This window comes from Poecilia formosa, unplaced genomic scaffold, assembly GCF_000485575.1.
Source record: "Poecilia formosa unplaced genomic scaffold, Poecilia_formosa-5.1.2 Scaffold449, whole genome shotgun sequence".
NCBI classification, from domain to species: domain Eukaryota; kingdom Metazoa; phylum Chordata; class Actinopteri; order Cyprinodontiformes; family Poeciliidae; genus Poecilia; species Poecilia formosa.
The window spans coordinates 415,993-431,517 of NW_006800388.1; the positions used below are offsets into that span (position 1 = coordinate 415,993).

At 47.3% G+C, this 15,525-nt stretch overlaps 2 protein-coding genes across 9 annotated transcripts in view; both read right to left on the bottom strand.

Moving 5' to 3' along the window:
• Nucleotides 1–8,099, bottom strand: part of fbxl9 (F-box and leucine rich repeat protein) — an 11,317-nt gene extending 3,218 nt beyond the window's left edge. Inside the window, exons 1-10 of one of the 3 annotated variants that reach the window (XM_007577655.2) lie at nt 7,580–8,099; nt 6,721–6,822; nt 6,518–6,652; nt 5,292–5,471; nt 4,180–4,485; nt 3,388–3,604; nt 3,152–3,309; nt 2,871–3,086; nt 2,582–2,797; nt 1,310–1,527 (exon numbers count right to left, since the gene is read on the bottom strand). In XM_007577655.2, the coding sequence (XP_007577717.1) occupies nt 1,310–1,527; nt 2,582–2,797; nt 2,871–3,086; nt 3,152–3,309; nt 3,388–3,604; nt 4,180–4,485; nt 5,292–5,471; nt 6,518–6,652; nt 6,721–6,822; nt 7,580–7,627 (1,796 nt within the window). In that variant the 5' untranslated portion in view covers nt 7,628–8,099. The remainder of the gene's footprint in view (nt 1–1,309; nt 1,528–2,581; nt 2,798–2,870; nt 3,087–3,151; nt 3,310–3,387; nt 3,605–4,179; nt 4,486–5,291; nt 5,472–6,517; nt 6,653–6,720; nt 6,823–7,579) is intronic. The other 2 variants (XM_016663848.1, XM_016663849.1) reach the window with 2 other exon arrangements.
• A 97-nt stretch (nt 8,100–8,196) lies between these two features.
• LOC103155817 (cyclic nucleotide-gated cation channel beta-3-like) overlaps nt 8,197–15,525 on the bottom strand; it is a 31,721-nt gene continuing 24,392 nt past the window's right edge. For all 6 annotated transcript variants that reach the window (XM_016663846.1, XM_016663845.1, XM_016663844.1 and 3 more), the window contains 14 exons: nt 14,822–15,010; nt 14,536–14,744; nt 14,350–14,400; nt 14,116–14,202; nt 13,966–14,030; nt 13,540–13,662; nt 12,673–12,814; nt 12,446–12,605; nt 12,271–12,368; nt 12,084–12,167; nt 11,890–12,008; nt 11,126–11,272; nt 10,852–11,050; nt 8,197–8,912 (listed from right to left, as the gene is read on the bottom strand). In XM_016663846.1, the coding sequence (XP_016519332.1) occupies nt 8,697–8,912; nt 10,852–11,050; nt 11,126–11,272; nt 11,890–12,008; nt 12,084–12,167; nt 12,271–12,368; nt 12,446–12,605; nt 12,673–12,814; nt 13,540–13,662; nt 13,966–14,030; nt 14,116–14,202; nt 14,350–14,400; nt 14,536–14,744; nt 14,822–15,010 (1,889 nt within the window). In that variant the 3' untranslated portion in view covers nt 8,197–8,696. The remainder of the gene's footprint in view (nt 8,913–10,851; nt 11,051–11,125; nt 11,273–11,889; nt 12,009–12,083; nt 12,168–12,270; nt 12,369–12,445; nt 12,606–12,672; nt 12,815–13,539; nt 13,663–13,965; nt 14,031–14,115; nt 14,203–14,349; nt 14,401–14,535; nt 14,745–14,821; nt 15,011–15,525) is intronic.

Sequence of the window (15,525 nt, forward strand, 5' to 3'; positions counted from 1 at the left end):
TCTTTTCCCCTGAGATAATATTATTTGATGTTGGCGTCTCGTTGGTGTGGATGGGATCCTGTGGGGCTCCTCCAGGTTCAGTCCTCGGACTCCTCCAATTCAATATTTTAAAGTCCCTACACTTGGTCCCTGTATCTCAAAGAATAGACTATAAAATACTTGTTAGTTTATAAATCACTGAACGGTTTAGCACCTCAATACCTTAAAGGTCTGTTATTGCTGTACCAACCGTCTAGACCCCTCAGATCTTCTGGTTCTGGTTCTGCTCTGCATCCCCAGAACCAGAACCAAACGAGGAGAAGCAGCATTCAGTTTCTATGCACCACAGATTTGGAACAAACTTCCAGAAAACTGTAAAACAGCTGAAACACTGAGAGCCTTTAAATCTCAACTTAAAACCTGGTTAGAGTTGCTTAAGGCTAAATTAGGGTTAGAGTCCCAGATAAGGACAGGGGGTGGGTTTTAATGTTTTTATCTTTTTTAATCTTTTTCTTTTTTTTTTCAAAATCTCTTTCTCTTTCATACTGTTTATTCAATGCCACATGCTGTTTTTTAATGATGTAAAGCACTTTGAAATGCCTTGCTGCTGAAGTGTGCTATACAAATAAAATGTGATTGATTGTAAATGTATTTTTAGAAAGCAGATACATAAGATTCAACTGGAGCAAAATTAAATGATAAATATTATATTTATATTCACTGCACAAGACTCCACTGCTGAAGGAAAATCATGATAATCTAGAACTTTTTCTCTAAATGAATTCAATATTTAATTTTTATTTCTGCATTTGGCCCGACATTCTGACTGCTCAGGATTATTCTGTCAAAACCTTACAGATTTATTTAACATTTTGAAATTGAGATGGAAGGATTTTTGGATTGCCTTGTTTTCAGCTGGTTAACAGCGTTAAAACCTGTTGATGGGTCAACAGGTTTTAACGCTTCAAAGTCTTTGCCACGGAAATGTTTGTCAGAAGAGAAGAAACAAGAAATTCTTTCCAGATTTCTGAAGCATTTTCTCAATATTTTGATCAGGAAACCCAAAATCCTGCAGGCAGCTGTTTGGGCAGCTCAGTGGCAGCACAAGCGGGCCTGTTGAAAAAATTCCTAATTCAGAATCTAAAAGTCATAATTAATTTCTCATAATTACATTCTCGATATTTTGATGTAATTACAGACGTGTAACACTTCAGAGAACCTGGTGGTTCATTCAGAAGGATGATGTCATTTTCAGACAGCTGGAACCGGCCTGCCACAGAGGCAGAGCCTGCAGGAGGTCAGAGGTCATGTGAGGAGGACTGCCCCCTACCTGTCGGTGATGTTGCTGCAGCAGGCGAGCTGCAGGTGCTGCAGGCGCTGCAGGAAGGGCGCGGCCTGCGCCATGCCGCTGTCGCTGATGCCGGGGCAGTGGCTGAGCGCCAGGCTGGTGAGGCTGCGGCAGCTGCGGCCGACCGCCGCCAGGCCGGCGTCGCTGAGCTCCGGCAGCATGCACAGCGACAGACGCTGCAGCTCCAGGAAGCGGACCACCTGGGACAGGAAACAGGAAGTACTGGCTGAAGGTCATAGGTCACAGATTTAACTTTGTAACAGTTTGTAGAAAACAGGAATATTCTAAGGCAGTGGTCCCCAAACTTTTTCCTGTGAGGGCCACATAACTTTTTCCTTCTCTGTTGGGGGGCCGGAAATTGATGACCGAGGGGGGGGGGGGGTTCTCGATTGATTTTTACCCAGAAAGCACATGGGCAAAAACCATGAGTGAAACAGTGACTGGGACTGACTAGCATATATTCCATTGAGAGAAAGTAACTGTAACATATTAATTCATCATATGTTAACATAAAGGCTCGTTTTGAAGTATAAGCTGCTACTTACAGGTGTTCATCTGCTCTACTGCTAGCAAACAACCTACTGATTAAATAACATAAAAGTCAAGCAGTTCCCTAAAAGTCCAACAGATGGCAGCAATGCGCCCCACAGTTTACAGCACACACTTCCTGCTAAAGAGCCCCCTGGTGGCTGAAGAAAAATCCACATATAAACCGGAAAACACAATAAATGAAAAAAATATCTGAAGGCTCTCTGGTATTGTTCAGGGGCCGGACCAAATGTGGAGGCGGGCCGGATCCGGTCCGCGGGCCGTAGTTTGGGGAAAAACCACAGAGTCTGGTTCTGGTTCTGGTCTGCCTCAGAACCAGAACTAACATGGAGTTTCTGTACTCTTCTAATCTGGAACAAACTTGTGGAAAACTGCAGAAACACTGACTTCCTGGAATCCTGGGCTGCATTTGTAGTGAAACATGCAGGAAGCTGCAAGTTATATTTTATTACCTAACATTTACAGTTATTAAAATGAAACTGAACGTTTTGCTGCATTTTGGCCAGGACTCTGGAAAAACTGGTTTTTCATTTCACTGGGACTTTAAATCAGATTAAATGTCGGCTGCAGACGGTTTGTTTGGGAGATTCTAAAGTTTAAAATCTAAACCCATTGATTCTGGAACAGTTTAGCCTCCAGACTGGTTCCTGTGATCATCTGACCATGCTAGCCTCTTCATGCTAGCATGAGCTGCTCTCCTCTCACCTGCGTGATGCTGCAGTCGGTGAGCTTGGCGCAGGCCGACAGGTCCAGCTCCTGCAGCCTCTGCAGCTGCAGCAGCGACGCTCCGGCCCGCTGCTGCTGCAGCTGCTGCAGCTGGTTCAGCGTCACCAGCTTGGGGCGCTCCTCAAACGGCATACGGGGCGGCTGGAAGAAGCCCATGTTGCCAAACGTCCGGGTGAAGCTGGGTCCGCCGTCTCCCTGAGAAACCCACAGCAGCAGTGATCAGAGGCGCAGCACCTGCCTGCTGCGTGGCTGCAGGGCGGGGTCTCACCGTCCCGTTGTGCTGCTCACTTCGGCTCTCCTGCGCCACGCCCAGCAGACCCCAGTCGCTGACCTCCCTGCACCAGCCCAGCCGCAGCACCTGCAGCCGCTGCAGGTAGGTGGCTATGGCGCACACCGACAGGTCCGTCACGTTGACGCAGGACGTCAGGTCCAGCTCCAGCAGGGAGTCCGCCAGGAGCTGCGAGAGCGACAACACCACCGTGTCCTGCAGAGAGAGCGGCTGATTGGTTGGTTCCCCACAGAAGGAAGCAGAACCTTTGACCCACTGACCCTGAGGTAGGTGCAGCCCCTCAGCTTGAGAACCCTGAGCTGGGCCCGGGTGGCGCTGGGCGGAGTCAGGCCGCTGATAAGCTCCTCCCCGCTGACATGGAGACACTCAGACAGATCCAGAGAGCGGAGGGAGGGCAGAGACAGCAGCTCGGCCAGACCTGATCAGAACCAATCAGAACCCATAAAGGTCTGATCAGAACCGAACCAGGCGTTCCTGGGTGACGACCTTGCCTGACCTCTTTCAGTGATCCTCCAGTCCCGGGACAGGGACAGCTCCGTCAGCGCCTGCAGGCCGCGCGCTGCCGCCTGCACCGAGCGGCTGCTGAGCTCCGTGCAGCCGCCGACGTCCAGCCGCCGCAGGCTGCGCTGCTGCTGCAGCAGAACCTCCACTGAGCGGTCCGTCAGCTCCCTGCAGCCCTGCAGCCGCAGCTCCTCCAGAACCAAACCGTCCACCTGCAACACACTCTGACCAGTAAGCATACTGGTTCTGCACCAGTAAGCATGCTGGAGCATTCCTGACAGATAAACGCCACTTTAATAAACAACATGGCGCTGAACATTCCTCTAAATCAGTAGGGGAGAAGAAGAAACTAAACTTATTTTATGCATTAGAAAGACATCCAGATAAATCGTTTCATTTGTTTTTGTAACTGAAAAATCTACATTTTTGCCTAAAAGTTGAAAACAGCTTCCTTTAGTGAAGCTGTTTTTGACATCATCCTTTGCCATCATTAGTTGCAAAGGATGATGAAACAATTATTGATTAACTGACTAATATCTGGATGCCAAAGGTGATTAGTTAGGTTTGATTTTTAGGTTTCCATCATTTCTGCTGACGGTTCTTATTTCAGCTTTTTCTGAGTTTCTGTTCTTCAGTGATTGATTCCTAAATGAGTTCATCCGGATCGATCGCTTCAGGTTAACAGGATTAGTTTAGTCTCTGGACCGGACCCCTCGTTAGTAACCGGCCTGATGAACTGAGCCTCTTCAGAGCCGACCTCTGACCTGAAGCCTGAGCCCCGGCTCACCTGAGCGATGACGCGCAGAGACTGGGGTGTGACGCCGGTCCTGCTGAGGTCCAGCTCCCGCAGCGTGGCGTGCTGCTCCACCAGCAGGCGCCGCAGGTTGCGCAGCGACAGCAGGGCGGACGAATCCTCCCCGGCGCCGGCCGGCCGGCCGCCGTACGGGTCGAACTCGAAGGCGATGTGGCAGCCGGCCAGCGCCAGGCGGCGCAGGTGAGGCGTGCAGCCGGTCAGCCGGGTGAAGGTGAGGTCGGACAGGTAGCGCAGGTCGGACAGGTCCAGCTCCTCCAGGCCGCTCAGAGCCGAGCGGACCTGCAGCAGAACCGGGACAGGAAACCAGAAGGAAAAATTAATTTAATCAAAGCAAAGAGAAATATTTACATTTATTTTAATATTTTAAACATAAATAATATAAATTATATATGTATATAAAATATTTTAATATCTTCCTGTTATGTCTAAATTAAAAAATGTGAGAAAAAATTTTCTGACTGCATTTAATACAGTCGACATAAAATAATGTTAAAATTTAAAGATGTGCTTCTTTTAAATTCAACAAATCATGAAAGTATAAAATTTATTCTTCATGTTATGGAGAAACGATCGGCTTTGCTGACAAATCAGGTTTTAAGGTTTATTTATCAATCAATCACTGATGATTGATCAGATCGATCAGTTTAGATTAACTCATAATCAATAACTCGGATCCCTGCTTTGATTTTAGATTGAATTATTAACACCTGGTGCTGAGGGGCGACAGACGGAAACTAAACGTGGTGAAAAGTCATTAATGGTTTAATAAACCAAACTTTCACATTTTATTTTGTAACTCCTCAAGTATTTAGTTTTCCTGTTAGTGTAAAAAGTTTTTCTATTTACATAAACGTTTCATGTTATCAGACGTTTCTTATGTCGGATTTAAAATCATCTTTAGGGGAAATATCTCCACAACTTCATTTTCCAACATCTCATCCAGTTTATTCATATTTTGTATCTTTTTAATCTGCAGAGCTCAGCAGCTGTAACCGTTTGGCTTTGCAGGCCAACAGGAGGCTTCGGGAACGTGGCCAGTCGGCCTCCAACATGGCCGCCCTACCCGTCCAACATGGCCGCCGTACCTGCCGCCGGTGCTCCTCCCTGGACAGGAAGGCTCCAGACATGAAGAGGCTGTCCAGGCCGCGCAGGTCGAGGCGGCGCAGCGCGGTGAGGCGCGGCAGCAGCGCCAGCAGCGAGGCCTCCGTGATGCTGCTGCCGGGCAGCGCCAGGCCCTCCAGCCACGGGCCGAGACGCTCGCCCACCTGAGGAAGAGGAGCGAGGAAGAACGACACCTTCACACAGGAGGATTGAACTGTTCCAAAGAGCCACAAAAAACAGGTCAGAGGTCAGGGGAAGGTGGCAGAGCTGAGCATGCTGATTGGATATTATGGGATGGTTTAGACCAGAGGGCCCAATGGGCGGCCTGGGGGCCCAATGGGGGGCCAGGGGGCCCAACGGGGGGCCGGGGGCCCGACGGGGGGCCCGACGGGGGGCCTGGGGGCCTATTGGGGGGGCCTGGGGGCCCAACGGGGGACCCAATGGGGGGCCGGGGGCCCAACGGGGGACCCAATGGGGGGCCGGGGGCCCAATGGGCGGCCTGGGGGCCCGACGGGCGGCCTGGGGGCCCAATGGGCAGCCTGGGGGCCCAATGGGGGGCCAGGGGCCAGTTGTGGCCCTTCCACTGTGGTCTATAATGATGCAAATTTCTGTCCAGCTCAGAGATGCAGATGGAGACTTTCTATTTTTAATGGAAGATATTAAATACAAAGTATTTGTGTTTTCATAACCAAACTTTAATTATAAAGTCGTCTTTGCTGCAGCCAAATCAGCTTTTATCTAATTTATTGAACCTGGACGAATGTAGAAAATTCTGTTTTATAAATATGTTCAATTGAGCCCAAAAACGGTGAAACCAGATTTATTTTCTACCAGGAATAAAAAACTTTGGAGTAATTTTTTCTCACTTTTGTTTCGACTCGATGTGGTTTGGATCAAAGCCGATTCACAGGAATGGCCTAGTCAAAGTGCAGGTGTTTCAATGTTCACATTTCTGTCAGAAACAAACCATCTTCAGTTTCCACAAGTTTAATTCTAACAGAGGGAATAAAACGCCTGTCATGGTTTCAACGCGCTGCCTTTCCGGCTGCCATGATGATGATGTCATCATCGGCACATTGAACTTTAACCTCATCAGTCCAAAATGTGGGTTTTACAGCTTAACAGCAGGTAGATCATACCAGCCGCTGGTGGGCGGAGCCTCTCAGCCTGGGGTCAGAGGTCGCCTGGTAGTGAAACCAGCAGGTCTTACCTGCAGCAGCAGCGACCTGGAGACGCTGAAGCCGTCCAGCTGGTTGATCCTCAGGCTGCAGCGCTGCTGCCGGGCCAGGCGGCCCACCAGCGCCTGCGCTGCCATCGAGGCCGGGAAGCTGAAGGTCACGTCCTTCTGCACACAGACAGCGGCGGTTAGAGGAGGCCGCAGCTTCCCGCTTCACCTGCAGGGGGCGGGGTCACCTGGAAGCGCAGGTCCTGGCTGGCAGCGTACCAGCTGCGGCACACCAGCGACGCTTCCTTCCTGTCTGCGGCATGGAGAAAAGTCAGGACGTAAACCAGAACCTGCAGCGACAGAAACATGGATAAGCTAAATTAGCTCCAGTGCTAACCTGGCATCTGGAGGACAGGAAGCAACATCAGAAAAACAAATGAGAAGGAATCTCCTGCCATGGTGCAGAAGGAGCTGCTCTGGTCCCAAAGCTGTAAACAAACATTGAGAACATCATGTTGCCTGAACACATCGTCCCTGTGGTGAAACATGGTGGCGGCAGCGTCATGCTCTGGGCATGCCTTTCTTTATTATGGATGCTGAGCAGCTGGAAAGAGTTTTACTCCTTTACTTTGGGACAGTTGTCATAATGTGTAACCATGGCAACAAGGTATGGTTTTACAACTGGGAGCAGCTGATTAGCGTCTCAAAAGCCCAATAGAATGTGAACTTTGACCCCAAATCCCAGAGGAGTAGAAAAGAGGCTGGATTAGTAGAGCTACTAATAGCTGATGATGTCATCACGTTGCCGTGGAATATCCTCTCTGCTCCCTGGATGTTGGGCTGTTAGCATATTAGCATGAGACTGTCCTGCAGCAGCAGCCTTCAGTCAGAGGCTTATTCAGATTCGCTGGAAGATTGACTGCGACTGGAGCTCCTTCCTGCACACAGCATCTCCATCCACAACGACTCTTTGATGATATGACTGATTAAAACATTAAATTTCTTTAATTTGGGATGAATAAATTATTACTGAACTGACGCTGAACCCTGCAGGTGGAAACTGGTCACCTGTTACCTGCTGCTGAATGAAGTGGAACACAGACTCACCTCCAGCGGAAGCTCAGGTGTAACATCTTCTCCGTCGCTGTCTCCCATCGCCTCGATGTTAGCAAACTCAGATCATCTCCGCTCGTCTCTGACTTTAGCTCTGAAGCTAGTTCCCTCAGAGACCAGGAAACATGGCGGCTCCTCTCATTTTTTTAATAAACCCTATTGATTTCCGCTCAGGAGACGTTAATAAAGCGCAGCTTTACCGCCTGACATCACAAAAAAGCTGTTTTTCACCTTTAGCGCCGCAGAGCCGCAGCCAGTCTCCACAGGAAGCTGCTTCGCCTCACTTTGGTCAGCTGACCACAAAGAGGCGGGGCTTCGCGCCACGCTGAGGGAATCTCTTCTGTGATTGGCGGTTGCGTTGTTAGGCAACAGGTGACGCTCCAACGTCACGACAAGGCAAGGTTATAGCAGGCCGTTTTAACATAAAATCTAAGTGTACCTTCTCTGAAATACAGAAGCGTGTGCCTAACTATGTTCATGTTTTTGAGTGTAATTAAATGTAGATTTCTGTACAGGGGCTACTTTAGGTGAGGAACCTTTCAGAGAATGTTATTTTATTACATTGTAAGAAACCAAAGACTCATAATAACAGGAATGAAAAGAAACCGGTTGTCAGTGCAATACTTTATATGCAGTTTGTATGTATATATATAAAATAAACAGCTCTTACATCACAAATAAATCAAACATATTGACAGCAGCAATATCACAATGCTTTAATATCTCAGGACATACATATTGTATAATTAAGTAAATATGTTTAATCTAAAATTCAGAGTAAAACATTTATACAAAATGAGCATAAAGCATTGAAAGTAAAAATGTAGATAATATATTGAGACAATAATCAGAAAGACTGATGATAGTTATTTTATATTCACAGATCATTTTACAGAATAAAATGCAATGTTGACATCATTGATGTTAATATTGTTCTAGTTTAAAATCAATAAAGTGTCTCAGGTTGAGCTAAAGCTGCAGCAGTGATTCCACTTATTATAAGGCCAGTTATTATTTTAGTAAACTTGTAATAAACAACAACAAAACAAAGACCAGACTTTCATTTCTGGAGAACCAGTCAACTATGAAATGAGCTTCATCACCTTTCCAATCACTCCCCTCTTCCTCCTTCATCCCACTCATCCTCGCTCTCATCCCATCCCGCCACGCCGCGTTGCAGCTGCAGCTGCGCAGGAGGAAAATCGGCAGGGTTGCAGCTCCGAGAAGCTGAGCGAAGCGTCATGGAGCTGGCAGAGAGGGACATGTCCAGGTCCGGTCTGGGGCTGAGGACGGGGTCCGGAGGACGCAGCGAGGCGGAGAGGGACCGCTGGAAGAGACGGAGGACAGGACTGTTACAGGAAGTCCATCACTAGCATGCTCCAGGCTCGTTTCCAGCAACTCTGAACGTCTGCAAACTGAAACCTTCATAAAACATCTTTCCTCACAGGTTCTCTGCTGAATTCAAGTCTGGGCTTTGACTAGGCCATTCTAATCCATGAATCTGCTCTAATACACTCCTGATCAAAATCTTAAGACCAGTCAAAAAATTGCAAGAATTTGCATTTTGCACTATTGGATCTTAAGAAGGTTCTAAGTAGAGCTTCACAATGTTAAAAGAAGAAATCAGCGCAAGAGACAAAAGCTTTTGAGCAGGGAATTTTCTGAAAACTGCATTTACACTCAAACATGATTTTTCAGCTGATCAAAAGTTTAAGACCATAGCTCAAAAACCCCGAAAAACCCCCAAAACAGAAATCACAGTGTCAAAAAAAGGACTCAGTAATGAGTAGCTCCACCATTCTTGTTGATGACTTCAAACAATCGTTTAGGCTTGATGCCAGTGTTTCCAGGAGGCTAGTGGGAACGCTGCTCCAAGTGTTGAAGATGGCTTCACGAAGGGCATCCACTGTCTGGAACTGATGTCCATTTTTGTAAACTTCCCTTGCCATCCATCCCCAAATGTTCTCAATTGGGTTTAGATCCGGGGAACATGCAAGAGGGTCCAAAAGAGTGATGTTATTCTCTTGGAAGAACTCCTTTGTCAGGCGGGCATTGTGAACTGCAGCATTGTCCTGTTGAAAAACCCAATCATTACCACACAGACGAGGGCCCTCAGTCATGAGGGATGCCCGCTGCAACATCTCCACACAGCCAGCTGCTGTTTGACGCCCCTGCACAACCTGAAGCTCCATTGTTCCATTGAAGGAAAACCCAAATCATGATGGCGCCCCCACCACTGTGCCGTGTAGAAAACATCTCAGGTGGGATCTCCTTCCGGCAACATTGGAAGCCATCAGGACCATCAAGGTTAAATTTTTCTCATCAGAGAAGACAGCTTTCTCCCACCTTTCAAAGTCCCATGTTTGGAGACCCTTGCAAAGTCCAAACGGGCAATTTTGTGGCGTTGAAGAAGACGTGGCCTTTAAAGACGTGTTTTGTTTCTGAAGCCCTTCTCTCACAGATGCCGTCTGATGGTTATTGGGCTGCAGTCAACACCAGTAATGGCCTTAATTTGGGTAGAGGATCGTCCCGTGTCTTGACGGACAGCCAATCGGATCCTGCGGCTCAGAGCTGGTGAAATTTTTTTGGGTCTACCACTTGACTTTTTTGTTCCATAACCCTCAGGATCATTTAAAAAATGCAAAATGACTGTCTTAGTGTGTCCAACCTCAGCAGCGATGACACGTTGTGAGAGGCCTTGCTAATGCAGCTCAACAACCACATTCAAAGTCTGAGCTTTTTTGCTTTTGCCATCAGGAGGTCTTGACAGTGTAAAGACTGACAGAAAATGACATGGAATCCGGATTTTTGCACAGCTTTTGGCTTTTAAAGACTATGGTCTTAAACTTTTGATCAGCTGAAAAAAAATCATGTTTGAGTGTAAATGCAGTTTTCAGAAAATTCCCCGCTCAAAAGTTCTTGTCTCTTGCACTGATTTCTTCTTTTAACATTGTGAAGCTCTACTTAGAACCTTCTTCAGATCCAATAGTGCAAAACGCAAATTCTTGCAATTTTTTGACTGGTCTTAAGATTTTGATCAGGAGTGTATAAGCCATACACCGTAGCTCTGACTGTAAAACTTCCCGGCTCTGCTCTACTTTGTGTTTCATAAATCCCAATAAAACAGTTAAAGATGGCTATTGGAAGGGACTTTCAGCTAACGAAAGAGCCTGCTAGCTAGCAGGTATTCACCTGCTAGCTAGCAGGTGAGGAGACAACTGACAACTGAAGAGACAACTCACCTCAGTTATCTCTGAGGTGTTTACCTGCAGTGAGATGCTGGACTTGCTGCTCCTCTCTTTGACCCGAGCCAGAGCTCCTTTCAGTCCAGATGACCTCTCCGTCATCTCCAGAGCCGCTCGCAGAAGTCTGGGCGTCTCGGACTTGAGAGAAGCTGCTGGTACCGGAGCCGGTTCCTTAGCTTCCTCTTTGGGTTCAGGCTTTTTGCCCTTATTAAGCATCTTCCTGCGGTGAAAAGGTATTACAGAAAGAGGTGAAGGAGGAATGCAGCAGGCGTTGGAAGATAATCTGGATGCTAACCTGGCCTTCTTGCGCAGCAGCTTCTTGGACTCGGGGTAGTGGACCAGGATCTCATTCAGGTCTTTCTTGTCCAGGATGAACAGGTTTGCAAACCCATGAGAGATCACATTGGCCGTGCGCCGGTTGACTCCGCCCACCGCTAGCAAACTGAGAACCAGACAGCTTGATCAGGACAGGAAGCCGGTCCAAACAGGAGGAAGTGAAGAAGATTTGGTGGAACATCAAGCTTGTCAGACTTTGCTGCCTGTCAGACTTTGCTGCCTGCCAGACTTTGCTGCCTGTCAGACTTTGCTGCCTGCCAGACTTTGCTGCCTGTCAGGCTTTGCTGCCTGTCAGACTTTGCTGCCTGTCAGGCTTTGCTGCCTGTCAGGCTTTGCTGCCTGTCAGGCTTTGCTGCCTGTCAGGCTGCGCTCAGAGCAACGTGACACAAACCCGAATTAACTAAAAACAATCTGAACTGTGACACATCTAGCAAGTTAATCTGACTCTCTACAGGTTGTTTCCTACTTCTTATTATTGAAGGTTTTTCACTTTTCCACTTGTCCTTATTAGGAAGGTGAAAATGAAGAATCAGAGGAATTAAAGATATAAACTAAAATAATTAAATAACTCCTCAGAGAGCAGGAGCTCCAACTCCTCAAGCAGAACCGGGTCAGGCAGAACGTCTTCAGCTTCAGTCCGTCTCCAGGCAGAAACATTCATCTGAGTCACTCTGACTACGTGTCTGATTTTACAGTTTCATGAAACCTTGCAGTTTTCTGTACCTTATCTCTCCAAACACGGATCCTGCTCTCAGCGTAGCAAACACCGTCCTCTCATCGGGACCTCCAACCACCTGCACCTCCCCTGCTTTGATGATGTACATCTCCCGACCCACTTCGCCCTGGGGGGCAGGAAGCAAGCACACGGTCAGGCATGACGCTAGCTGCTCATGCTAGCTTTCAGAGGGGAGGTTTACCTTTTTGCAGACGTAATCTCCAGGCAGGTAGACAACCGAGCGCAGACTCTTCAGCATGTCAAAGATCATCTGCCTGTCACAGCCCTGGGATGCAGGAAGACACTTTGGTTCTTCACACCCGCAGCCATGACACCAGCATGAGCAGAAGCAGGTTAACACCCGGCAGGTGGCTTTAGCGCTTCCTCACCTGGAACAGAGGGACTTTGCTCACGATGGAGTAGTTGACGTCTACAGCGATGTCCAGACGCATTTTATCTGGCAGCTGGGTCAGAAGCTCCTGCTCATCTGGAGGCAAACATCCAGATGTGAAGCATTAACAGCAGCTCAGGTCACCAACCACCAACAGGTGGCGCTCTCCTTACCCAGCATGCCTTGTGATTGCCAGGTGTAGTTGTACCAGGTCTTGACGCGGTTCTGGACGTCTTTGGGGATGCGGTAGGACGTCATGTATTTGATGGTATTGTCCATGCAGGTGCGGTAGTAGGTCTGAGCCGCGGTGGCCGCACCGACAACATCACGCATCTGACATACAAGCAAGGCAGCAGTTGTTGGTTTGACACCTGGAGTGCAGTTAAGCAACCACACCTACCTGACCAATCATGATGGAGAAAGCGAAGACTCCAACGAAGTAGTTGATGAGCTGGAATACGATCTCAAACAGGGAGGTGGGATCCGGCAGACCGCCGATGGTGATCAGAGTTTTCACCGCAAAGTAGTAACAGCGAATATAACTGAGGAAAGAAGCATAAGGAGATTTGATTTTTGATTCTTAACAAAACATTTAAAAAATAATTAAATAAGGTGCTTGTTAAATAACAGTTTTCCCTTTGAGAAGAAGAAGAAAAAGAAGAAAAAGAAGAAAAAGAAGAGGAAGAAGAAGATTTTTTATTTTTTTATTTTTAACAAAACGTTTATTTACAATGATTTAACAATAAACTTGCATAATAATCAGGTCAATGAAAACCAAATAAAAACAATAAATATTTACATTAGCAGCTTGTTAAAATTTAGTTCTCCCTGATTAGAAATATTGTGTTTGTAGGCTAAGTATTTAGCTAGCTCAGAGCTAACTAGATTGGAGCTAAATCATTAGCTTGCTGACTAAATATGTAGTTAAAAATTTAGTTTAAATATTTAATTAGTAAGTTAAACGTTTACCTACTAAATATTTAGTTCCAATCAAAAATGCTTAGCTAGCAAGCCAGTTAAATATTTAGTATGTCAACTAAGTATTTAACTTGCTAGGAGCTAACAAATTTGGAGCTAAATAGTTAGCTATATCAACAAATACTTATGGAGCTAATTATTTAGTTTACCACCTTAATAAATCCAACTTATTTAAATATTTAGCTCAAAAGATTTAGTTAGCAAGCTAACTGTTTAGCTCCAGTCCAAACTAAATGTTGATCTCTGAGCTAGCTCAACATTTAGTTTGCAAAGTGTGACCTTCCCCAACCTGTTGCCGACCCCATTGTAGACCCACTGCGTGGCCCCGAGTCCGATGTAGGAGGACGCCCAGTGGTAGAGGCAGGCGTTGCAGTGAAGACAGTAGAGAAGATATGTGGTGGTTCGGATCACCCTGAAACACAGAACCGCCTCCCATTTTACTAACGCACTCATCAAACTGCATCTCCCAGCATGCATTGTGCCAGATGTGAGGAGTTTTCTGCTGCCTTGATGAGAGACAGAGATGTTTATGGGTGTTGCCCTGATTCACCTGAAGAGACCCTAACTTTATCAATAATAAATCATTATTATTAAGTAGATGAACCAAATATTGATGGCAGTTTTGCTTCGCAGCAGCAGGATGCATCTAATGAGCCGGAACTTCGTTCTGTCTTCGTTTGTTGTGCAACTGGGAGAGCGTTTCCCAGAGGCTGACCTGTAGATGTAGGCTTTGGTCAGGATGGCCTCCAGTCGCTCATTGAACTCAAAAAATGAGTTGATCTGCAGACAACAGAAACCTCTCAGCTTCATTTCTAACGTTTTGAGAAGAGGAGAATCTCCACATCATTTCAGTTCAGCAGCCGACCTTCAGCAGGCGAGGTAACCGCAGCAGAGGGTTGATGCCCGTCTTAAAGTACAGCAGCTCTAAAGGAGCGAGGCTGGCCACGTCGAACTGCAAAACAAAGCAGGAGTCAGGAAGCATTCACGGAAAAATTCACAGAAAATTCACACGAAAATTAACTGAAAATTTCATGAAAAATTCACAGAAAATTGACAAAAAAATGGAATGAAAAATTTCTTCTAGTCCTGATCTGTTTACCTTGAAGCGTTTTGTTTTCATGTAATTCTTTCTCATTTCCTTCTTGTCACACTGTCACAATAAAACAAAATGTGGAATCAGAGAAATGAGACATTGCTCATTATGGAACTGCACAGTAATCACATAATCTCAGATTATTCTCAAATCATTCCCAGATTATCTCAGTTTATTCCGAGGTTGCCTCACCACGATGTCTCCTCCGCTGACGAACTGCAGGCGCGGCTGAAACACGGCGATGTCCAGGATGTAGATGAGGTCGCAGGTGTAGTCGGCCAGCAGCCAGTAGGGGGCGTTTTGGGGCGTCTGGTAGGGGAACGCCCAGCGGACCGGGATCAGCCACACGTTCCAGTTCCAGGCCGCAGAAACCAGGAACATCCACAGAACATACAGGATGTCTGGGGACAGATTACAGACGTGCATGATGAAGAGGAGGAGAACCAGGCGGTGGCAGCAGGTACTGCGGGATTCTCACTGGTGAAAGGGTCGATGCTGGCGGGGAATCGGATCGGCCAGCAGGCCCGGATCCACCGAATCTGCTTTCCTCCAGACACCCTGCTCCCTGCCCCGCTTCCTGCCCCGCCGACACACTGACCTCCTAACCTGCCTTCCTCCTCATCCTCCTCTTCCTCACCCTGGGGGGCAGCTGGAGGCTGAGGGGGAGCTGAGGAAGAAACAACAGAGAAACACGAACAGGCAGAGAGACGGAACCAACTGGGCCCGACCCGACCGGAACTGGGTTCTGCTGGTAGGAATATGGCAGTCAGTGGAGGTTCTGGTTCTGGGTCTCGTTCGGTGTGGACCAGAACTTCCCTGCAGTCTGATATGAAACGCTGCTGCTGACTTGTGACCTCTGGGCCTGATCATCATCAGCATGGGGGACATTGGGGCGGAGTGGGGGGTACTGGGGGACATTGCCTGCCCACAGATCAGCTGTACCCCCCCCTGGAAGCTGTTTGTTGTTTTTACCTTAGAATGGCCAACTCTCTGTTATTCCTGTCAATTTGACACAGTAGAGGCTTCCACACTTCCCATATCTGTGTCACTTTTATCAGCAGTTAAAACTGTTTAATCCGTTGTTAACATGTTGTAACCTGTTTTTCCGAGCCGCCTTTAAACGCAACATGAGCGCTACGACGCTGAGTTTCCACCTGTGAAGGAGACCTGCTGCTGCTGGGC